The sequence below is a fragment of the Amblyomma americanum genome, chromosome 1 (assembly GCF_052857255.1).
Source record: "Amblyomma americanum isolate KBUSLIRL-KWMA chromosome 1, ASM5285725v1, whole genome shotgun sequence".
NCBI classification, from domain to species: domain Eukaryota; kingdom Metazoa; phylum Arthropoda; class Arachnida; order Ixodida; family Ixodidae; genus Amblyomma; species Amblyomma americanum.
This window is the reverse complement of record NC_135497.1, coordinates 91,282,252-91,306,553: the sequence shown is the minus strand read 5'-3', so window position 1 is coordinate 91,306,553 and position 24,302 is coordinate 91,282,252. Positions and strand designations below refer to the sequence as shown.

General features: G+C 45.9%; 2 protein-coding genes across 5 annotated transcripts in view; both read right to left on the bottom strand.

Annotated features, from left to right (window-relative positions):
* LOC144113216 (uncharacterized) overlaps positions 1–23,456 on the bottom strand; it is a 40,746-nt gene extending 17,290 nt beyond the window's left edge. The window contains exons 1-5 of one of the 4 annotated variants that reach the window (XM_077646192.1): positions 23,321–23,456; positions 19,154–19,209; positions 18,010–18,073; positions 9,246–9,339; positions 4,855–4,905 (exon numbers count right to left, since the gene is read on the bottom strand). The gene's annotated coding sequence lies outside the window, so the exon portion shown is untranslated. Of the gene's footprint in view, positions 1–4,854; positions 4,906–9,245; positions 9,340–18,009; positions 18,099–19,048; positions 19,210–23,320 lie in introns of all 4 variants that reach the window. The other 3 variants (XM_077646194.1, XM_077646195.1, XM_077646193.1) reach the window with 3 other exon arrangements.
* Elp4 (Elongator complex protein 4) lies at positions 19,762–23,357 on the bottom strand. The gene has a single exon (XM_077646196.1). It carries the CDS (start codon positions 23,116–23,118, stop codon positions 22,036–22,038), a length of 1,083 nt encoding a protein of 360 aa, XP_077502322.1. The 5' UTR covers positions 23,119–23,357; the 3' UTR covers positions 19,762–22,035.
* Positions 23,457–24,302: the final 846 nt, after the last annotated feature.

Genomic DNA, 24,302 nt, shown 5'->3' with positions numbered 1-24,302 from the left:
TGTCATAATGGTGCAGCAGCATGTAGCAGCAACAGCCTTTTGGCACAGTTTGGTGCAATTGGCGCAGCAATCATGTTCAAGCTGATGCCATCACACTGTAGGTCATATTCCTGGTAGGCGGGTAACTAGTTTAATCTCCATTTGGCCCGAGCAACTGACAGCTTTCCATGCTGCTTGCGCTCTCGAAGAGAACATGTTGCTGTTTTTTTGCCACCATGCATAAAATTGAAAACACTGAACATTGTGCTGGTGAAGGTGTTTATGCAGTCAGTTGTGCTATTGGCTACAGCAAGGGTGGCTTAGCGGTTTGAGCGTTTACCTTGCATGCGGGAAGTATGGGGTTCAATCCCCAGTGCCAATGGATACCTAGCAGTGATACAATGGGTACAAACTTTTTCCCTAGCCTGCTGCTCAACCTATCGGGGGTGAAATGCTTGGGAAGTGGGTCTCTGACCCCACCTTGTGTAACGGGAACTATTTTGTGCTATGGCGCTCTTTGGCCAAAGCTGCCCATGTGCCATGAAAATTCATCGTCATCATCAAGCATTCTCAAAACCTGATTATGCAGAGCTTTTGGGTTTTTTAGTCGACTTTATGGTTTCCCCAAGTACATAAATCTATGAATGCATCCCCACTTTTCACTTACCCACTTTAATTTGGCACTAATCATACTGTAATTAACCCATACCAGACTGTTTCACTGCACAGCGAGTCATTATTAATTGAATTCGGACATTTTTTAAGGGCCAGTGAGTATGCATGCCTTTTTTTGTATGCATGAAAGGTAAAGTTCTTCATGCGAGGTCCTTGAGCACCCTTTGAAAGCAGTCAGGATTCCCGTTCGCCGGGGATAAAAAGATGGGGAACCCTTGGGATAGAGACAGTAGCAGTAGTTATAAAACATATCTAGGGCTAATTATTCCCCTACAGGAATGTGCCACTTATAACATTGCCAGACTCCTGCCCCCAGTAAACCACTCTCCCAGCAACTCTGAATGTTACAAATATACATGGCATACAAACTAAAGGTAGCTCACGTAGTAAACATGGTAATATGCGGCAATAATAATCATCATCATCAGCCTGACTACGACCATTGCACAGCAAAGGCCTCTCCCATGTCTCTCCAACTAACCCTGTCCTTTGCTAACAGCAGCCACCATATCCCCGCAAATTTCTTAATCTCATCCGCCCACCTAAATCTCTGCTGCCCTCTGCTGCGCTTGCCTGCTCTTGAAATCCACTCCGTTACCCTTAAGAGCCAGTGGTTATCTTGCCTTCGTATCACATGTCCTGCCCAAGCCTATTTCTTCCTATTGATTTCGACTAAGATGTCATTAACCTGTGTTTGTTCCCTCCCCCATTCTGCTCGCTTCCAGTCTCTTAATGTTACAGCTATGATTTTTATTTCCATTGCTTACTGCATTGTCCTTAAGCTGAACCCTTTTCGTTAGCCTCCATGTTTCTGCTCCATAGGTGAGTACCGGTAAGATACAGCTATTGTGTACTTTTCTCTTGAGGGATACTGGTAAACTGCTATTCATGATCTGAGAGAACCTACCATATGTGCTTCACCTCATTCTTATTCTTCGTTATTTCCCTCTCAGGATCCGTATCAGCGGTTACTACCTGCCCCAAGTAGACCTTTACCACTTCCAGCACCTCGCTACCAATAGTGAACAGCTGTTTCCTAGCTAGACTGTTGAACATTCCTTTGGTTTTCTGCATGTTAATTTTTAGACCCACCGTTCTGTTCTGCCTGCCTAACTCAGTGATCATGCTTTGCAGTTCATCTCCTGAGTGACTTAGCAAGGCAATGTCATCAGCGAATCACATATTATTTAGGTATTCTCCAATAACTCTTATCCCAAACTGTTCCCAATGCAGGCCTTGGAACACCTCCTGTAAACAGGCAGTGAATAGCATTGGCGAGATCGTGTCTCCCTGCCAGACAGCCTTCCTTATTAGAATTTTATTGCTGACTTTATGGAGGACTATGGTAGCTGTGCAGTTGTTATAGATATCTTCCAGTATTTTCATACAAAACTCTTCGACACCCTGATTCCGCAATGCGTGCATGACTGCTGAGGTTTCCACAGAGTCGAATGTTTTCTCGTTATCAACGAAGGCTGCATATAGGGGTTGGTTATATTATGTGCATTTCTCTATCACCCGATTGATAGTGTCAATATGGTCTCTTGTCGAGTATCCTTTATGAAAGCCTGCCTAATCATCTGGTTGATTCCTTTACGTCTCCTTTCTTATGAAATAAGATAATGTTAGCGTTCTTCCAAGCTTGTTGTACGCTCGAGGTCATAAGGCATTGAGTATACAGGGTGGCTAGTTTACCTAGCACAATCTCCCGTCTACCCTTCAACAGCTCTGCTGTTACCTGATCATCACCAGCTGCTTTCCTCCTCTGCATTGCTCCTAAGGCTTTCTTTACTTCCTATTTCATAACTGGCGGGATGTCCCATTGCTGTGTGCTACTGCCTCTCTCGTTAATGTTATTACAATGGCTACTGTATAGATCTGTGTAGAACTCTTCAGCTACTTTAACTATCTTATCCATATTGCTAATGACATTTCCCTCTGTCTCCTAACGCATACATATGGTTTTTACCTATGCCTAGCTTCCTCTTCACCGCTTTCAGGCTACCTCTATTCTTTAGAGCATGCTCGATTCTTTCCATATTAAACTTCCTAACGTTGGCTACCTTGCGCTTATTTATAAGCTCTGCTAGCTCTGCCAGTTCTATCCCATCTGTAGGGTTAGACGCTTTCATGCTTTGGTGTTTCTTAATCAGATCTTTTGTCACCTGGGATAGCTTGCTGGTATCCTGTCGAACCATCTTACCGCCTACTTCTACTGTGCACTCTGTAATGATAGCTGTGAGATTATCGTTCATTGTTTGAACATTAAGATCGTCTTCCTCAGTTAAAGCCGAATAAATGTTCTGCAGTGATATCCTGAATTCTTCTACTCTCCTGCTTACCGCTAACTCGTTCATGGGCTTCCACCTCACTAGTTTCTTTCGTTCGCTCTTCAAGTCTAAGCTAATTCGAGACCTTACCATTCTGTGGACACTACAGCACGCCTTTCGGAGGACCTCCAAGTCCTGTACGATGCCTGGGTGAGCGCATAGTATGAAGTCTATTTTATTTTTAGTCTCACCATTGGGGCTCTAACACGTCCACTTCCTGTTTTCATTTCCAAAAGAAGGTATTCATGATCCATAAATTATTTCTCTCTGCGAACTCTACTAATAACTACTCCCCACTGCTATTCCTGGAACCTACGCCATTGTCGCCTGCCACCTGGTTCCAGCCTGCTTCTTGCCTACCTTCGCCCATCAGTACAGTGTCGCCTATCAGTACAATGTACTATGATTTTACTGTTTATTGCCGATTCTATGTCATCACAGAAGCTTTCAACGATCTGGTCATCATGGCCAGATGTAGGTGCGTAGGCTTGCACCACCTTCAGCCTTAAGGTGGTTTAGTTTGGTTTATGGGGGTTTAATGTCCCGAAGTGACTCAGGCTATACTCAGGCTATGAGGGACGCCGTAGTGAAGGCCTCCGAAAATTTCGACTGCTTGGGGTTCGTAAACGTGCACTGACATTGCACAGTACACAGGCCTCCAGAAGTTCACCTTCATTGAAATTCAATCGCCGTGGCCGGGATCGAGCCTGCGTCATTCGGGTCAGCATCAAGCGCTCTAGCCACTGAGCCGCTGTGTAGGCCTTATTAAGCATAATTACAATAGCTGCCACCCTCTCGTTAATACTATAGATACTATAGAACTCCTCTAAGTTGCCAGCTATATTTTATTGATGAGGAATCCCGCACCTCGTTCTCGTCTGTCCGCTAATCCACGATAGCCCAGTATGTGCCCGCCTCTTAGGACTGTATACATCTGTCTTCCTAACCTCACTAAACACGATGACATCAGATTTAAAACCCGCTAGTTCCTCGAACAGCACTGGTAGGCTAGCCTCACTGGATAAGGTTCTAGCATTAAACGTTGCCAGGCAGTGATCACCTGTCCCAAATAATACTCACATTACTGACAAGACAAACAGTAGCAGCAACTAATAATTTTCTGCCACCCTGTTATAAAATTAATGATCAAAAACTGCAGGTTTTCTTTGGTTCAATGGAAATGTGAGAGTAAACATGCTTGTTGACTGGTTTAGAGCATTTGATCTTGCTTCACTATTATCTTTTGATATCGCATGGTATTTCAAGTTTTTAACGCGGCTGTTGACTGCATATCGAAACTAGACACTTCACAAGCCATAGTGGCTATGGGTCCAAACAACTGTGTGTATTGGTTTTCACAAATAAGAAAAATGGCAACAGAGTTCTGTTTTGCACAAGTGATACTAGTGCTAAAATTCCTTTTTCTAAATCCATCAGGGTGTATATGAATCTGATACACCATGAAAAATAATTGGTGCTGTCTCTACAACCTATCAATGTCACCAAAAACCCAAAAAGGTACTTTGTCCAATCCTGCAAAATGGCATCATGGGTGCACCACTGACAGAATTGAAGAGTTAAAGGAAGTGTTAAAAAGCTGAACAGAAACTAAGCAACCACACTTGGACAGCAGACTAGGGCAGCGGCTTATATTTTGACAATCAGGACCTCTTACACACTTTTTTTGATTTGTGGTGGTTGTGGTGAGTTCAGCTTGTAACCTGCTCTATGCATTGTTGCAAAGTGTTAATGCACTTAAGATCACTATCTGTAATGTTTACTCTAACCTGCTCTTCCAAAAATCAGAGAAAACTACAGTGCTCAGCAGCCCATTCCACTAGTTTTTTTCATCTCTCCCAGAAATACTCACAATTCATTGGCAGTAGCCCTCGCCAGGTTACCATCGAAGAAGGTAGACCACCTGAAAGTGGTAAAAGATATATGTTCTATATGTATCAATGTGTTCTATGCGTATGCTGTCAGCTGCTATTCTAATTACTCATATTTTTGTCTGTTGACTACACGTCCTAATGACTGCTTCTGATATGTGCATTAGTGGTAAAAGGGTCTGATACACACAATTAAAGATTAAATCATGGCTCCCACAGATTATGCTTCTAATGGACAGTCATAAATACTCAGAAGCCTGTCAATAAATAGGAAAGTAAGCTTTAGTGCAGCACACACTTTGGCTTCTTCTGGTCTATTGAACAAATCTGCACATATTTGCGCCTTCACCTCTTACGCTGGTAGCAGATGAGCCAAGACATTCCTACCCAAACTGTTCCCAGACAAACACTTACACTTGAGGTAAATTGTTTACAACATAAATGTAAAAAAAAGTGACAGTAGTGCCCGGGGCCACGTATGATCACTACTGCAATTAGAATGAAAACTGAGGATTTGTGATTATTTTTTGAGCACTGTAACTGCCTTTCTGAACCGAATCAGCAGAAGGAACTAGTGATTACCAGTATGACGTCTGGTGTGGAGAACGCACTGCACAGAGAACTATGGGTGTGCAAATACTAGAAATTTTCTAATAGCGAATCGAATATTCTCATCAAATAGTGCACGTTCAAAATTATTCTAAATGAATCGAATACCGTCTGAAGTTTTCGAATAGGTTTCAAATAATAGGCACAAAGTCAGGCACGGTGCAGGTTTCTTTGACGTCTGCTTAAAAGAAAAATTTGCGATGCTCTGCTTAGATTACCCCACTGCAGGAATGTGTGCTATTAAATGTCTTGATCTTATGCAAACACAAGGAACAACAAAAGCAAGGTTGTCACCATAGAATTATAACCTTTAAGCACTGTTTTCATTAAGTCACTTGGAAGCACCCACATGGCAGCAGCGACGACACAGCATGCATCACATCTACTTAGAATCCTCCCCTGTTGTCGGCATCTCAGCACAAGCATGTTTTTAATTTGATTTACTTTCCAACAGTGTCCCACATTCCAGGTGAGGTCGGTCAGGCAAATGCAAGGAACAAAGGCGTTAGCATTAGTACAAGCATATTTATAGACATTTTAGGCATGCAACCAGCCAACCACACACACAAAAGCTATCACACACAAAGAGAACCAATGCGTACACTACAAGCGTGCGAGGGATGCTACAAACGCATGTGTGAACGCAACAGAGAACGCATCACGAAGAAACACATTCTGCGTATTCCAAAACGATAAAAAGCTGCAAGTTTCCAAGGTGTCTCTTGTTGGCAATCTCATGAGAATACTGTGCATTCATAAGCATTTAAAATTTCCCTCTTGTACTGTGTCTTTTATATCAATAAATCTTTCCTTTCATCCTTGTGCTTCGCTGCATACGAATTTCGTGCAGTTTTTAGCAACACTGTTGTTCATGACACACTAATCGCAAGCTATAACATGAGCAAGTGCGCTTTGCATAAGCTTCTAAGACCTACATGTCATGTGTAAAAAGAGGGGTATTGGGAGTCATCATCATCACTAGCCTGACTACGTCCACTGCAGGGCAAAGGTCTGTCCCATGTCTCTCATATTAACCTTGTCCTTTGCCAGCTGCAGCCATTATATCCTTGCAAACATTTTAATCTCATCCGCCCACCTAAATCTCTATTGCCCTCTGTTATCCTTGCCTTCTCTTGAAATCCACTCCGTTACCCTTAAGAGCCAGTGGTTATCTTGCCTTCGTATCACATGCCCTGCCCAAGCCTATTTCTTCCTCTTGATTTCGACTAGGATGTCATTAACCTGTTTGTTCCCTCCCTCATTCTGCCCGCTTCCGGTCTCTTAACGTTACAGCTATCACTTTTATTTCCATTGCTTGCTGCGTTGTCCTCAACTTAAGCTGAACCCTTTTCGTTAGCTTTCATGTTTCAGCCCCATAGGTGAATACCGGTAAGATACAGCTGCTGTGTACTTTTCTCTTGAAGGATATTGCTAAACTGCCATTCATGATCTGAGAGAACCTGCCATATCACTCCACCCCATTCTTATTCTTCTAGTTATTCCCCTATTGGGAGCATCGGTTGCTGAAGCAGGCGGCACTGTTATTTTGGCGACAACAGTTGCTGTGATGTGTGCCTTCTCTTTCAAGCTTTTGTAGTGAGAGCTACACAGGGCTACCAGTCAGGCATTTCACGGTGCATGGGAGAGGCCAGCTGTGCGCATGCGCCGTTACCATGGGAGCCGGAGAGGAGCAAGGTGTGGCGTGCGCTTCACCGTCGCCATGGCTGCGTGCCCGCTCCACCGTCATAGCCGAGCGTGACGTCACGTGGATGAGCAGTTGTGCGCATGCGCTGATACCATAGTAACCAGAGAGACCCCACAGCTTCTCTGCGCCCCTTTCTTCATTGCCGCCTCGCTGCACGCCGCTCTATCACCCGAACCGCGCGTCGCACGCGCAGCATTGCGTATAAAAGGCGGAGATGTAATAGGCGTCTGTATCACAACGTTTGACATGCATGCAGACAAGGAGAGTCCATCCGCTGCTAAATGGCGGTATAGACAAAAGAAGATTAACTCATCCGATCCTGAGGTTGTCGCCTGGCAGTTGGCTACTCAACAAAGATAGAATGAGCATCAGAAGGTGAACAGAGCAGCGGAGATGCCATACTGCCGAGCGTAACAGATGGCACGTAGCCGCCAAGATGGAGCCCATAGAAGGCGTCAGTCAACGGGAACCAACAGAAGAGGATGTGAAGGCCCGTCGTGTGACTGATCAGACCATTCGAGTTTCCGAAAAAAAGCTCAGCCAGGGAAACATACCACTCGCTACGTATAGCCTGGCATAGCCGAGCTAAGCCACTGCCAATTTTTTCTTTCACGTCTATTCCAACTCCTTTCTGTCAGCATGCAGCACTGATTGTGGCCTAGTTGGAGCCAAAGGACAGGCCTGTGCACTGCCTTTTTTTTTTTCAATCTCAGCAGTGCCGCCTGCTCACGTCGGCGCAAAAGGCCGCAGCACGCCATATTGCCTCTACCCGTACTGGTACCTAAAATGCGTGGGTTCGACTCCCGCTCAAACCTGTACCTTTCTGCGTGGTGTGGACAGCCGGACAGACGGATGGACAGACAAAAATCTTCAGACAAAGAGAGGTAAAAATGTATACGTTAAATGCATTCCTGCATTAAAAAACGGGCCCCACTCAAATGCCGCACAGCATACTGACACGACTGGTCTGAGCGTTCTGTGCCGCAACGCGGTCCTTTAGGGTGGCGGCATTCATGATGTTCATAGATATGGCCTCCAAGACTGGGCAACGCACGCTCTCACTGGAATGTAAACTTTGTCCATGGGTAGTGTTAATGAAATGTGTTGAAGCACTGTATATGTGCACACCGTGTTCGTTCTGGTAGAAACCCACCTCCGCCTAAAATAGTGAGGCTCACATTATTGCAAATTAGCAGTCATGCTTATTCTAATGCAATCAGCACTTGCTAAAGGGGACATATGAACAATGAAATGAAACAATGCAGGCTTTGCGCTACAAATTAAATTTTACTGTTCCTGTGACGAAATATACAGAATTCAAACTTTAAGGGACTGGAAAAAATGTTCGAATTATCCGGAAGTTCGAATTATCGAATGACCCCCAAAAAAACTGTCAAGATCCGCTTGCATCATGGTAAATTTATTAGGTGAAAAAACCTGCGCAGCGGTCACCTGCTTTTTAGATGAGAACGGCACGACAGTAACTGTTTTCCACATTTTCATCAATGCTTTATAGCGGGCACACCATCACAAGCGTTGAAGCAGCACTACTCCAAAATGTTAAGGGCCTCCCCAGCACCCTTCACCGTGCGATGCAGTAGCTGTGGAGCCCCTCAGAAGCAGCTGCATTGCATGTGAGGAAGCTTCAAAGCACAGAATGAACGACACATGGCAAGAGCGGTGACAAGAGAACCACGCGGGTGGAAGAGAGAGAAATGTGCAGCAGCGCCAATCAGCATCCTACACAGCATGCAGCTGCGCTCGGTTGGCTGGTTGATGTGTGGCTGATAGACGCCGTCACCACAGGCTAGTGCGAAACTCAGTAAAGTGAAAACAAAACTAAGTGGTCAGATAATTCTTGGGGACGGGCTCGTCCATTTTGATCACATCTGCCGTTGACTCTGCAGAATGAAAATGAGATTTGAGTTGGGCTATTTTGACTATCCCCTACCATGCCATTCGTACCTGGACATGGCCTCCCTTCAGGAAGCTGTTCAAATTAACCGGTGCGAGACGCGTAGCATCCGAATTAGAGAGCGTCCGACAACATAGACTTACATGGGTGCTGGCAGGGACTGCGCTGGCTGTTCGAATTATCTTGATTTCCAAGTTAAAGAAGGTCGAATAAACGAGCTTTTACTGTATAAAGGCTCTGCACAAAAAAATAAAAATAAACAGGTAATAAGAATGAAAAAGTACCCAGTAACTTCAGGTGCATACATGCTACAGTCCATCATCAGATAAACAGATGGAGATAGCAATCAGATACACGGGTCGATGACTGACAAGTGCAACCTCTGCTTTGGACAACACGTGCTTCATGTATTTCAGGGGTGCACTGCTTATGACACTGCATAAGCACTTGTTCCCTTGTTCGTGTGCCCTATTTGGTAGCAATGCTCGTATAAAATTTTGTACTTGCTAGCCTGTCTCAACACCTTAAAACAGGTTTGTATGTTCTGGAAAACAATTTGCACAAAGATCTAAAAAAACTCATCACACTCTCTTAAGAGCGTACGTTGTTGGGCTAGTCGGTCAATCATGGTAAATACAAGGGGGGGTGTACTGCGCACAAAAAGAACTGCGCCTGTTGTGTTATCTTCTTGTCCTTGTCTTTTTGTGCGCAGTACACCCCCACACTCTCTTAGGCCTGTCTTTGCAAATAGCAAAACACTTGCCAGCACCTTAAGCTTACAGCTTGAAGTTCAAGAGTTTGTCAGGGATTCACCTGAGGCTCCGAGCAGTGCGGACGTGCGCCGCATGACCTCTGACCTCGCGACCAGTTTTTGGTGATTTTCGTTGACTTCTGTTCCTGTGAATTGTACGAAGGATTCTGAAAGGTGCTCCATTCCAACCGATACCTGATTTCGCCAGGTACGACCACTGGTTAGCCATCTTTCGCGACTTTTAGTGTCAACACTTGGTGAACCGCGTTTGGCCTAACGCTAGGCCGAACGCCGGTGCCGTGCCGCACGGACCTGCTCGCCACATGGACCACCCGGAAAGATCGCATCATGGAATATGCTGTAGAGGGCAAAGACATTACTCTCGCGCAGCTTGCCGAAGAAGGATGGAAGAACGTTCTCAACCAGCAAGAACGCTACCGGCACCCCGGAGCGAAGAACGCCATTCATGGGAATGTAGACCCGACAAACGCGCCGGCGACGCCGAGGAAGGAGCATGGCACCGCTACCGGCGTTCCTTGTAACGAAGGCAAGTCCAAATCCGCTCTTCGGAAAAATCCACCTGCCCGACGCAGGCAGGCACCACTCCCATGTCTACCAGCAAACGACTATAAAGTCGTCGTCAGGACACGAGACATGGATTTGCGCACAGTCGCGCCGCGCAACATTCTCTAAGTTACCTGTGCAGCGTTCGACCTACTGCTTGAAGAGGTGGTGAATGAAGACTGTCTTCGTGTTAACACAGTTAACAATGCATTTACCATTAGCACACCGAATAAGCTCAGGGCTTCGGTGTACAGCAACCCGACACTGCTCAAGATGGGCAACAAAGCGTACAGAGTGACATTGTACGTGTCAGCGCCGGACGACTACACGAGAGGCGTAATTTATTATGCATACGATGGCGGGACAGCCAATGAGGTCCGACAGGGATTTCTGAAGCGCAACCTCGGACAACCAATGTCCATCGTGGTGACTTTCGCCGGCAAGAAGGCTCCAGACACCATCTACTATTGGGAGAGTCCTTTCCGTGTGCACCCGTACAGGGAGCAGGTCGAAACATGTTTCAACTGCAGAAGAGTCGGGTCATCGGGCGGACGTCTACTACAAACCCAAATGTGCCGCAGATGCAGCGAAGAACCCCCTCCCCCAGCCAAGGAGGAAGAGCACACGTGCACGCCAAAGTGCATTGTGTGCAAAGGCGCCCACAACACCGGCAGCAGGAACTGCAAGCATCGCTTCGTAGACCGCCACCCCAGACACAACCGACAACAAAAGAAGCAAAAAGAGGAAAGCGACCAGCAGTCTGGACACAGTCACGTTCCAGAGACAAGGCCGGCAACTGATTGTCGAGCCGCCGTCAGGGCAGCAGTTCCCGCGACAGATCCACCTCCTTCCCCCAACTGTCGTCGAGCCAGGGCGCCAAGGGTGCCAGTTCGAGGCAGGGAAGCAAGGACAGATGGAGGAGTGCGAACAGGAGCAGGAGCGGAAGCTGCTCGAAGAAGCAGGTGAGCTGGCCAGATACAGCCTCCCAAAACTATACGGCTTGTGAGAAGGAGCTCCTAGATAAAATACAGTCCAGAGAAGAAACCCTTGTGAAAATTCAAAGAGAGATGGCCGAAATGAAAAGGCCGTTTAAATTGCTACAACCCCCAACAGCCGTGCCCCACATACCTCGCTCGACCCCCTCTTCCGTGCTAAGCGCTATACCGTCCACCAGTAATGCGATGGAGACGGATAGCCGCATTAACCTCAAAAGGCCAGCTCCTTTCAACGAGGGCTCCGGATCGAAACGCACTGCGGAAGCGTCCCGAGAGGACAACCCGCAACTGACAATCAAACCTAAGCCTACAGACAAGATAAAAGCTGAAATAACGCCCCCAAGAACAAATTTAGCGGTCTCGAGGAAAAAGTTAACAATCTTACGAGGGAAGTAACCCAGTTGGGTACAAACATCGCTACATTTTTCAATCAAGTAGTGGAGCACCTCGCGGCCTTGGAGGCAAGCCGTAATGTAACACCACCAGTCGCGACCTTGCCCGTAATCATCCCTCCCATATCCCACCACGGCCCCTCGCTAACAAATTGAGGTATGGCAATGGAACTGCAGGGGGTTCTGCAACAAACGGGAAAACCTGCAGTTTCACATCCAAAACCTGGGTAAGCAACCGGACGCTATAGCCCTTGAAGAAGCTAGCGGCCAACGGAATTACCGGAATTACCATTCATTCCCCCCTCGAACACAGTGACGACGGCGACAACCCCGTTCAAAGCTCGCTACCTTTGTGCAACGCAACATTACGGCGATACAACACACCATAGACAATTCTAATGAACAATGCACATTACTAGAAATTGTGCCGAGGAAAAAGGGAGACGCAAATCTCTTTATTCTGAACTTATACAGTTCCCCGAAAGACAGAGGGTCAGGAATTCCCGACCTACTGCCTGGCCGCCAGGGCACAACTCCTGGTGGTAGGCAACTTTAACGCCCAACATTCTGCTTGGGCACAATAGCCAAACGGGCGAGTTGGTGGTACATATTGGTGGAAAACAGCGCAACGACGCGGACAGAGTGGAAGAAACAGGACAAGCGCTGACTCACAACAAAGTTTGCCATTCTCCCATACGTACACCGTATGTCACATAATCTTAAAAATGTGGCAAAAAGGTATGGCGTAGGGGTGGTTTTTTCAGCACCCAAGAAACTTAAAAGGGTTTGTGCTGTTTTGGAAAGAAAGGCTGAACAACGAAAAGAATCTGAAACAACTTGTGGGGTTAAGCACGAAACAATGTATGTGCCATGCGCAGAAGAGGTTGTGTACAAAATCCCTATGTCATGCGGACAAATATATATCGGGCAGACGGGGTGTTGCATCAATACACGTTTGAAAGAGCATGCAAATAATCTGGAAGCTAACAAATCTAATCATCTAGTTGACCATGTTCGAGACTGCCAATTTTGTTTTCCTTCATTGCCTTACTGTGATATCCTCTACAAACACCCGTCCCGATTAACACGTGAGATTATGGAAGCATATCACATGAAGAAAAAAAGGTTATGCGTCAGTAAGCCATCTATTTCATTATATGACAGTGAGGTTGCATACCTCGATGGCACGTAGAAACTTGGGTTTTGTCTATGTACTAGCTGATAAGTTGGCCACTTTGTCTATAAAATGCACTGCTTTCCTTAAATAAATTTCAGTTGTGAGTCAGCGCTTGTCCTGTATTTTTCTTCCACTCTGTCCGTGTCGTTGCGCTGTTTTCCACCAATTCTGCTTGGGGTTATCGCAAAAACAACCCCAAGGGCACCAAGCTGCGGCAAACGATCCAAAACCTGGGCCTCACAATTCTTAACGATCCCCAAGAAAACATGCAGGTCGGAAATAGTGTTAGCATAGATACCTCACCGGATCTCACACTCTCCAAAAACATTCACGACGCCCGCGGGTCCAACACGAAACACACGCTGGGAAGCGATCATTACATACTAGCCACGACATTTGACACGAAATTGCACAAACTGCACCCCATGCACACTCGCATTACCGACTGGGATAGGTTGAGACGCTTATAAGAGCAGACTGCCCCCAGTCAGATCAACGACCTAACGGAGTGGATCGCTGCACTCAAAGACGATGTCAAGACCACCACGGTCGAGACGCCTACTGAGGAGCCGCATATAACGGCAGACTCTTAACTCCTCCACATGTGGGAAGCACACGCCAGCCTGCTAAATCACTGGAAGAAACAGAGGCACAACAGAAACTTATGCAAGCGTATGGCACAACTCGAGCGCCAAATCGAAACACGCACTAAAACTGCAAGAAAAACAATGGGGCCAAATTTGTGATAATATGAATGGGAAAATGGGATGCAAATAGATATGGCTCTTGCTCCGCCACCTGCTTGACCCAACACACACAAAATCCACACAACACGACCAACTCACGAGACTAGTTCACCAGTATCAGGGTACAGACGCAGAGCTACTCGACGAACTGCAAAACGCTACCTGAACACGTTGCATACAGACCCCCCTACCCGCATACGAGGGCCTCCCCAATGGAACCCTGGACGCAGACATAGTAGATGCTGAGGTCTGGTTTGCTCTGGGTCAGCTCCGTACCACCTCCGCGGCGGGACCGGACAGAGTGTCGAACAAGACGCTCAGAAACCTAGACCCCAAGCCTGTCACGGCTCTGACAGACCTAATGAACACCTACTGGAGGGCAGGCGAAATCCCCTGGAATGGAGGCATGCACGGGTGACCTTCATCCCCAAACCGGGAAAAAAAACTCTCGATCGAGAATCTGCAGCCCATCTCCCTCATGCCTTGCATCGGAAAACTCATGGAGCATGTCATCCTTAACCGACTGAAAAGTTAAGCGGAAGACCGTGACCTACTTCCTCCCACAATGACTGGCTTTAGGGCTAGCTTGTCCACGCAGGACGTGATGCTGCAGCTTAAAGGGGGACTTTGGGACCAAAAAATGACCCCAAAATCAATGTTTTAAAAATGACATTTCTGGAGCCTATAGCTATTATTCTTAAACTCTACCAGTTTTCTCCTCCAGGAAATCGGTATTTTGACAATAATATTACATTTAGATCACAGTGTGGGCTCAATTTGTGCAGGAGCAGGTGATTTAACACCATGAAAATTTTGGACACCTGGCTGTCTTAGTACGTCAATATCTCAACGTCTAGGACAGATAGACGTGTCATACTGTTTGCTAAGGGAAGCTGAAGGCACAATGTATGCAATAATCTAAGCACAATTGTTTAATTTTTCTTCAAAAATTTATGATTTTGCAAAGTTTATCGATGCATGATAGTCACACTTCGAATGCGGCTATTCGAAGTGCTGTAAAGTTACTAATGTGGGCAAAATGAAAACACTGTTTTGATTATTGCACTCTTTACTCACCATACTATGTAGCCATGGGATAAAATTATTTTTTATTGAGCCATTTTTTTTGTACTGAGGTACTAATAAATGACTAATTAAAAGTAATTATCTTAGGAAATAATGAATTAAGAAATCAATTTCATATTTGAAATCAGTATAGAAAAATGAGCAAAGTGATAGTTTCATTAGGATTGGACTAAAAATGAAAATAGATCTAAGACCAGTGTCCCCCCTTAAGAAGGACGTGCTGGACCCTCCACACGGGGCCGGGATGAAGGCTGTGCTCGGGCTAGACCTGAACAAGGCCTTCGACAATGTCTCACATGAGGCCATCCTCATGAACCTCTCTAAAATAGACCCGGGAGAATGGACATTCAATTACGTCCGATCATTCCTATCCGAGCGGACCGCAGAGCTTGCATTACGTGGCCTCAAATCGGTGCCCATTCCTCTGGGAAGCCGAGGCACGCCACAAGGCTCGGTGCTCTCACCTTTCCTCTTTAATTTTGCACTCAATACACTACCCCCCAAACTCGCCGCCTTGTTGGGGCTGCAGCACACCATATACGCGGATGACACCACCCTGTGGGTCACTGGGAATGACGGCCAAATAGAGGACACCCTGCAGCAGGCGGTTGACATAATTGAAACTTGTGCGTCGGGAGTGGGGCCTTGAATGCTTGCACTCGAAATTGGAACTGCTAATTCTTGCACCGTGGTTCTCAGGCCCAAGCCAAGCGGTAGAAACGCAAACCTGACCCCGCCGACTCCTCTGAATGTATATGTGCAAGGACTTCCAGTCAAGGAGGTCCAAACCATACGCATTCTGGGCATGTACATACAGAACAATCGCAAAAACACCGAAACGATCAACAGACTCACGGCCACGGCCAATGAGACTGTGCGGCTAATCAGACGCATCTCCAGCAAAAGATGAGGCATGAAAGAGTAAGATCTGTGTCGACTTGTGCAGGCTTTCGTCCTTAGCAGGGTCATCTACTCCCTCCCTTAAATGCAACTGCAGCTCGCGGAAAGGAACAAGGTCAAAGCTACAATTCGGCAGGCCTACAAGGTGGCCCTTGGGCTCCCGCGCAGTACGTCCACAGAAAGGTTGCTGGCCCTTGGGGTTCACAACACGCTCTTGGAGCTGTGCGAGGCGCACCTCATTTCCCAGCTCGGACGACTCACTCGTGCGAGCATGGGAAGGGCCATCCTATACAGACTAAAGCTGTGCGAACAGCTTCCAGAGAGGGACGTGAAAACGCAGTTACCCGCGCACATCAGAAAAGCTCTTTTGATTAAACCCCTACCCAAGAACACGCACCGCGCACACCACGAAGGCCGATGCACAGCGAGGGCTCGCGCCCTACACACCAAATACGGCCGAAACGACAATGTGGCGTACGTGGACGCAGAGGAATACCGACAAACCCCGAGAAAACCGTTTGCATTGGTCGCGGTGAATGGGAACGGCGCCCCGTTGGCGGCCGCGTCGATAGAAACCACCTCCTCCGAGATGGCGGAGGAAGCGGCAATAGCATTATCTATAGCAAACACGCGTGCTGATATTATATTCAGCGACTCCAAAACAGCCATTCGCAATTTCGCGAGGGGCCGTATTACATCCATCTCACTCCGCATCCTTCAAAACACACCCCCTCGGATTAGAGAAGTTGAATTGATCTGGGCCCCGGCCCACTCGTCTAATCCAGGGAACGAGGCAGGTCACGCGCCCTCCGACCCGAATTTCACGAGGGACGGGTTGATCTCATTTCATGACATCACCCATCACTTTAGGCTGGAGAGGCGTGCATATCCCCTTCCCCACAAATCGTTAACAAAAGCGCAGGAAGTTACCTGACGCCGACTGCAAACACGCTCCCTTCTGAATATGGCAGTGCTTTCCCTCATGTACCCTGGCCAGTACGACCCAGACTGCCATAAATGTGGTGAAAGGGCCACATACGACCACATTCTGTGGAACTGCGCAAATGATCCACCTCCGGCGGAGTTGGTACAGCTCCCTTCTCCCGAGCGGTGGGAGGCCGTGCTGGTCAGCTCGGACCCTTAGATTCAAGTACGGGCAATCGAGCGGGCCAATGAGGTCGCCGACAGCCATGGGCTAGCGGCCATCTAGTATGGGTCTCCTGCAACCCGCTCTCGATGCAATAAATGTTTTACTATCCAATCAAGAGTTTGTCAGTGCAAACAGTTCACTAAAGGCTCATTGAAACAGTGCTACCTGTGGAAGCTTTACCTCTGTGCATTCCTAATACTTATTAGAGCACCTGCAATTTTTCTGACTTGCCCCTACTTCCACATAATGCTGTGGCTAGACCAGCCCCCATAGCTGGCTCAAACTAAGCCTTGATCAGATATGAAATGAAGACATCAAGCTCTGGTTCATTTCACAATGGCAAAGTGCACTTGAACTGCATATTGCTATGAAGGTCCATGCACAAATTGTTCTCAAAAGTACATTCCATAGGTAAAAAGATGAGAAGGGATTTGAATAGTAAGGGTACCAGACAATAGGCTCTTCCTCTGCCTCCTCCATGCATGGTTCACTTACTGAAAAACACCATGCCTCCATGCCAGTGCTTCTCATGTTACATGCCCCTACTTCTTTTGCCATATTTATACCACGTTAACCTCCAGACACATTATACACGACTGTCCAACTATTTCACAAGAGCTTTAATGCAATTTATGTCAATTTATAGTTTTTGTCAAATAAATTTGACACGACATAAACAATAAAAAAAGCCCAACAATACGTCTTACTTTGAAGTGACAAAATAGATCAATGTCATCAAAAACCAAAGTTACGTGATGCTGACTTTTTCCAATAAAAACAGAAGTTTTCCATTTTAAAATAATAAAACAACAGTTGCCAAGAGGTAGCAGTACATAATTTTCAAAGATAAAGCTGCTGTTTTTACAGAAAAAAAAAAAATATAGTCTGTGTCCTCCTGTGTGACAGCTTTTTGTTGACATTGATCCAATTTGCCACAGAAAAGCAAGACATGCATTGTTGGATAACATTTGTTCGGCACCCAACAAGTATTATACAGTACAACTGGTAGAAAAAGTTTCCAAGTGGTTACAGTACATTATGTTGCAACAATAAAGAAGTAGTGATGTGTGGTTACAGTACATTATGTTGCAACAATAAAGTAGTAGTCATGTGCTCAAAAGGAGCAAATTTAAAATGAACACTGACCTCAGTTCTTTGTTGCTCGAGATGTCTCCAAATGTTAGCGTTCCTCTGCAGGTGCTCCAGGTAGCTGTTAAAAAGACAAAAAGACAAAGCTGCTCATTTCATATGTCAAACGGCCACAGCTTAACTCAGTCTGGCTCCAAGAATTACAAGGTTGAATGCTACAAGAAAATCTTTAGGAAAATGTGTCACTATACTGGTGAAACCAACATTTGGAAACTGTGATGATGCAAGGAACAACTAAGGTGACCCATGACTAAGCCAGCTAAACTCTCATATATCTTCCTCCTTACTGTACTTCAAGAACTTAAAACCTACACAAATGCAGTTCAGCTTGACAGAAATCCTATAAGCTTTGTCTTTTCTCGTACCATAGGCAACAGAAAGGTGAGTGTGAGATGCAGCTTCTAGAGGCTTGCCTCTACACTAGGCAACACAATCAATAACATGGTAACTTGATCCACATAAGTGTACTTGTGTTATGGGGGGAGATTTGATTAAGGTAGTGATTACTCATCAGCACCAACCCGAGTGCAGCCAATTGGATACAAAAAAAAGCTATGCAGTTTTCTCAGAAACTACACAGTTCAAGAAAACTCCATTCTGGTACAGGACACGAACCTGGGCTTACTGCCTGTCTAGGGCAGTCCGTACCAATCAAGCCAACCTGGGTGGCTAGCAGACGACAGGGTGTGGCCAAATTGATTTAAATGCTTGAAGCGGGAGCCATATTAGTCCAGTGTATTCAGCAGAATCATCCAAGGTGTAGTACATGTCAAACAGGAAGTATGTACTTGTTAGCATCCACAAGAGAGACAGCCCGTGTGGTGGTCCCTATTTCAAGGTCCAAGGTTTCAACTTTCCTTTGTAGCCATCCAACTGCACCCAGGTGGGTGCCAAGTAATTACTCCATTAACTGAAACCTACTTCACCTTGAGGAACTCCCTGAAATACATTAGACTAATGAGGGACACTTAGCAGTGATGAAAGTTCATGGCAAGGCATGCATGACTAAGAAATCATGCAAGCATGCACTTACTACCTCTGACGACTTCCATTTTATCTTGCATGTCAGTTTGAGAATAAAGCATTCAATACACAACAGCTAAGGAAAGTAACATGTGGCTTCTAGGCTTTGCAAACTCACCTGAGCAAACAGCACTCTCACTTCCAGTCGTGCCTTTAGTGCGTTGCAGTTCAATCCTAAAGGGAAGAAAAAAAAAAGTGCTCATCAAACTGATGAGTAATGAACTCAATAACTACACTTTCAGAAAAGAAACAGCAGTCATCACAAGCCATTGCAAATTCTCCTACCGAGTCTTGTGGCAACTGTCAGGTCAGCAAGTTGCTCACTTCGCTAAACTATGAAATATCACAAGTAAAATGTCTTTTTTATGTCTTGAAGCAGTTTAGCACCACTTAAAATCCCATCTTCAACTGCAATGCATGCAAGTTGAAATTCACGGGATTAAAATTTAATTACAATTCACCTACTACTACACTAGTGCACCTGCAACAAGGCATATTTTTAAAACTACACTGATGTTGGAATACTATGTGCTTATATGCTTCAGTAAACACATAGTACAACCCACTGTATGAAAACACAATCAAAATGTCTTCAAAGGAGCACTACCAAAATAACACTTGAGGACTGCATATGTCTGCCCACAAGTAGCTGCTCTCAGAAGCAGGGAAAGCACCTGCTTCCCCACACACAGTATTTCTTTTGCGCTTGCAACTGATGATACCAGATTGGATAGCAAAGAGTTTATTCAGTAAGGTACATAGATACAAATTTTTATGAACTCTCATTAGAGACAAACAATTCATCAGATGAGGAACAATGAAAAACCCAAACAAGGTACCTATATACTATGTATCAACAAACAAATTTTACAAAGGAACCAGGCTTTCCACAATGCAAAAGGTACATTTTGCATACAGATGGCCCTGTACTAAACAGCACTGTGTTAGCACGAAAGCATGGGCAATGAAAATGCTGCTCAGTCATTCATAGAACAACCTTCTTATGCACACAAACAAAACAGAAGGTTTGATTAGGTTAGATTAGGTTGATGTGCAGAATTCAAAACAGTTTGCATATGCTCACAGTACTGTTCGTACTAAACACTTTCAAGAATAAGAAAAGAAACAATACTCAATTTGCACAGTGGGATGTTTCCGCACTTCTACTGTTGTGCCCAAACATTAAGGGAATGCAATGAACTCGCAGTACAGGCTGGAGAGTGTGTGTGAGTGCGGTCAGACCTTCTGAAGAAAACCATGGTGGACCAGCTTGCACAGAGTTCACGCATCAACCTAAAATTTAGTTCACAACAGTCTTCTTACCTTAACCTATCAACTGACCATCCAAAACATGTTATCATGCAGTTTAACGGACACAAACTAGCACCAAGAACCGAAATCCAAATTTGAATCAAACTATGGCAACTCCAATCGAACAGGTCAAGGAAACAGCCCAGAAAAAATGATAAAATAGGACCAAGCCTGCAATGATTGGTAGCCCCCATCCCCCAACAAAATTTTCACAAGCAAACATCCTGTAATTCGATGCTGAAACTTCCACTTAATTTTCACTTGAAGTACCCACCACTCTTGCTGAACAAAATGCATGAAAAAGGTACAACCAACGAACTCTCTAAATCAGAATAAACAAAATGACCATTAATTTGATTCAGCCTTATTAGTAACAAGTTTTCACCACATTAGTTTCAAGAAAATGCTTCCAAATACAATACACTCCAAATACTTCAACAAAAGTAACAAAAATAGTTATAAAGATCAGTTGCAATGTAATGTCAGCAATACAAACGCATTTTATTCACACCTAATAACTTCGAACATAAATATTGTCATGTTTTTAATACAACAGTACTGTAATTATGACATACAATTCCTAAGACATCTTATATTATCTTAAATTTTATCCATGGTGTTAAGAAATCACAAGCTATCAACATAGCATGCCAGCCTGGCATTTCACAGCTTATTTACTATCAGGGACAAAAGCCTCCAAGATGCAGGAAAAGTGATATAGGCACACAGGCTCCATATTTGCCAATGACCATTACATTTGACTTATGGGGGGGTTTAACGTCCCAAAGCAGCTCAGGCTATGAGGGACGCCGTAGTGAAGGGCTCCGAAAATTTCGACCACCTGGGGTTCTTTGACGTGCGCTGACATCGCACAGCACACAGGCCTCTAGGATTTCGCCTCCATCGAAATGCGATTGTCGCGGCCAAGATAGAACCCGTGTCTTTTGAGTCGGCAGCCAAGTGCCATAACCACTAAGCCACCACGGCGGCACCGACCACCTCATTTCATTGCCACAGATTAGAGTATTATATTCCAACCGTCATCTCCACAAGTAATGTCTCGAGTCACCCTGTAATAACACAGCCATAAGCATCTATCTTCACTTATGCATCCAGGGGACTTTTGCCCTCAATAGTACAAAAGAAAAAAGTAAAGTATCAGTGGTAAAGTTGTACATTAGGCAAAAATAATAATGAACGGAATATAGCCCCATAAACTACAATTCAATGAACACATGCTATCTACATAAAAACTGCCAACAGAAAAAAGAAAAAGGAGGTCCAAGTCCTGTCACAACACACAAGAATGCACCTTATAATGCTGGTGATTTTGGGAAGCATGCAGATGACAAAAAATTCATTATTGAGCTTGAGGACTTATACAGCAGGTTTGACAATGTTCAATTTGACAAAATAAAACTTCGCGAAGCCAAATATTGCTCTTAAACAGTGTGCCACTAGAATTGCACTGAAAAAAAAAAATGAAGCATTCACATTCAACAGCCTGTTTCAACATGACTTTATGTGATAATTCTTCCACTCCTACACAATCCCTCGTGTCCACAGCAGGATATGCAAGTGTAAAGCTCCAGAAAATACTATTTGGCTAGAAAAGAAGTGCAATCCTTCTTTTCACATGCTACAGACCGGTAACAAACAAAAGTGCACGGTTGTCAATATTAACCAGTTTCAGAAACTGAACTTTTGATTGCTTGCACATGCCAAGCCAGACAACTTGTCTGTTGAAGTCGTCTCTTCAGTTTCAAGTTCTGGCGGTAAATGCAGCCGTTCCACAAGAAATTTCTTGCTTCTCTGATGAAACAGGAAGTCACAATCCGGCATGCGAACACCGAGAGACGACAGACGACAAAGCTTTACAATTTGCAAGAGTCCATGATAATTTTTGTACAGCGGGTTGGCACCACGCTCGTGATCGTCAAATGCCTGGACTTTGAGCACGATGTCAACCACTCGTCGGCAACACCTGAGGACGCTAGGATGCGCCTTTGTGATAACTTCGGGAACTGTAACAAACACACTTGCCGGCTCCCCTCTAATGAGCGCTTTTAAAGCATGAAGAAAGGAACAAACCGACGCGACCGAACCCCAGGCCGGACCTCCGAGCCCCTGAAGAGCTATTCTGACAGCAGTATGCGATGCGCTGTCGTCCGTCTTTGCTTTGTCAACTAGTGAGCTCACACAACCCAGCACAGACGCGTAATTAGGCTCCACAACGCCAGCCGACCGATCGGCCGCGTTTCCCCACGTTTCGCAAGGGCTAAATGTGTTCACACAAGCGCCGTAGAGCTTCGTGCTTTCGATCCGATCAGAGAAGTCGAAAACATGGTCCAGTTCATCGTAGTCTAAAAGGGAGTCTTGCTTTGCCATGCGTTCATAGCGGAACGCTATCTTGAGGTCGCCATCACTCGTAGTACTAGACGCTGAAGCAGGCTGCCCCGCAGCAGAGAATTGCAGTGCTTTGGGTAGCTCGCGAAGAAACTTTGATGGCTCAACGTCTCCGCCAGCAAAATAGACAAGGTGTTTTTGCTCAATCCCTTCTGCGACGTAGTACTTCAGCAACTGCCTGGAGTACGTACCGAACGCGTCCTCCTCAGCCAGCAGAATGCCCCCAAGAGGCAAGCCGCCACCGAGAATAAAATCTACAGCAGAAACGCCACATGACAGCACTGTCTCTGCGGTAAGAGGTGACAACTTAGTACCCGGAATGCCACGATGGGCAGGTCTCGTGCACTTCTGGAAGCTGCTGCTCATTGTTTCTGCAACCCAGAACTATGTAAATCATTCGAACGCAACAAGCCTGCTGCTATCACGTGCGCATCAGACAAATATCACCACTGCGCACGTCTTAGCGGGTGCCAAACTACTAGTTATAGACAACAAGGGCTATGATACGCCCAAAATATGCACACAAATTAGAATTCTTTGCATGAGAGCCTTTGTGCTAATTACTTACGGCTACACGCAGGCCTCCTTGACAATGAGCGCCACCTCAAGTCAGACCAGCGCCTCCTGTATACTTTCTGTGCCTGGGAAAAGGAGAGGCAAACAGTGGGAGCCGGCCGCCGGGGCTAGTACGGCCTTTCGCCGCCACGCCGCCACCGGAGTAGGACGCCCTTCTCATCACCGTCGCTCATAGAAACGCAGGCCGTTCGCAGCTGTTCTGTCGTTGACTTTTCGACTGCGTTCATGTTGTTTCAAGTCCAAACCCTTTTAAAAGGGAGCTCGGAAGCTCTTGTCGCTAAGGGTAACCGGCCCATTTCAGTCGCGTCGTTTGCGGCTATTGCTGTGCAATGCGCTCGCGCGTCGTCTGCTGCGCTGACATGACGGCGCGCGCCTACTTGAATCCAATTCGTGAAAAATTGTTCTGTCACCTTTAAGTTCGCTTGTTTGAGGGTCGCTATTTGAAAGCAGTGTTTGGCAGCAGCAAGAATCGTACTGCGCGCGGCCGATCAGCGCCAGCCCAACTTATCGTAATTTCGAAGAGAGCGGAGGCACCCGACGCGCCAGACGTATTCTACTCACACAGCGCCGCCATGCGGCGGCGGAGCCGGCGCCCGACGGCCTGAGGAGAGCGTTCGCCCAGGCACAGAAAGTATAGAGGGGACGCTGGTCAGACGTCAACGCTGAGCGAGCAACGACTGGCGCGCCACGCCGTGAGTGCTTTTTATATAAAATCGGACCGTAATAAAAAAAAAAATAGAATCCACCCTACTGCCATAGTGCTGCATGGTGCCACTGCCTAGAGTAACCTGCCACTGCCTAGCCTAACTTTGGCGATTGTTTTGAGACTGGATGTTGCAGTGAGATTGGTCCATTGGTAGGCATTCAGCGTGTTTGTAAACAACAGGCACTAAGCGGCGCTAGAAAGCGGCAGCAGTGGCAAGCTATGGTATGTGGGCTAAATGAAATTAAAATTGGTTTTTGAGGATACATGA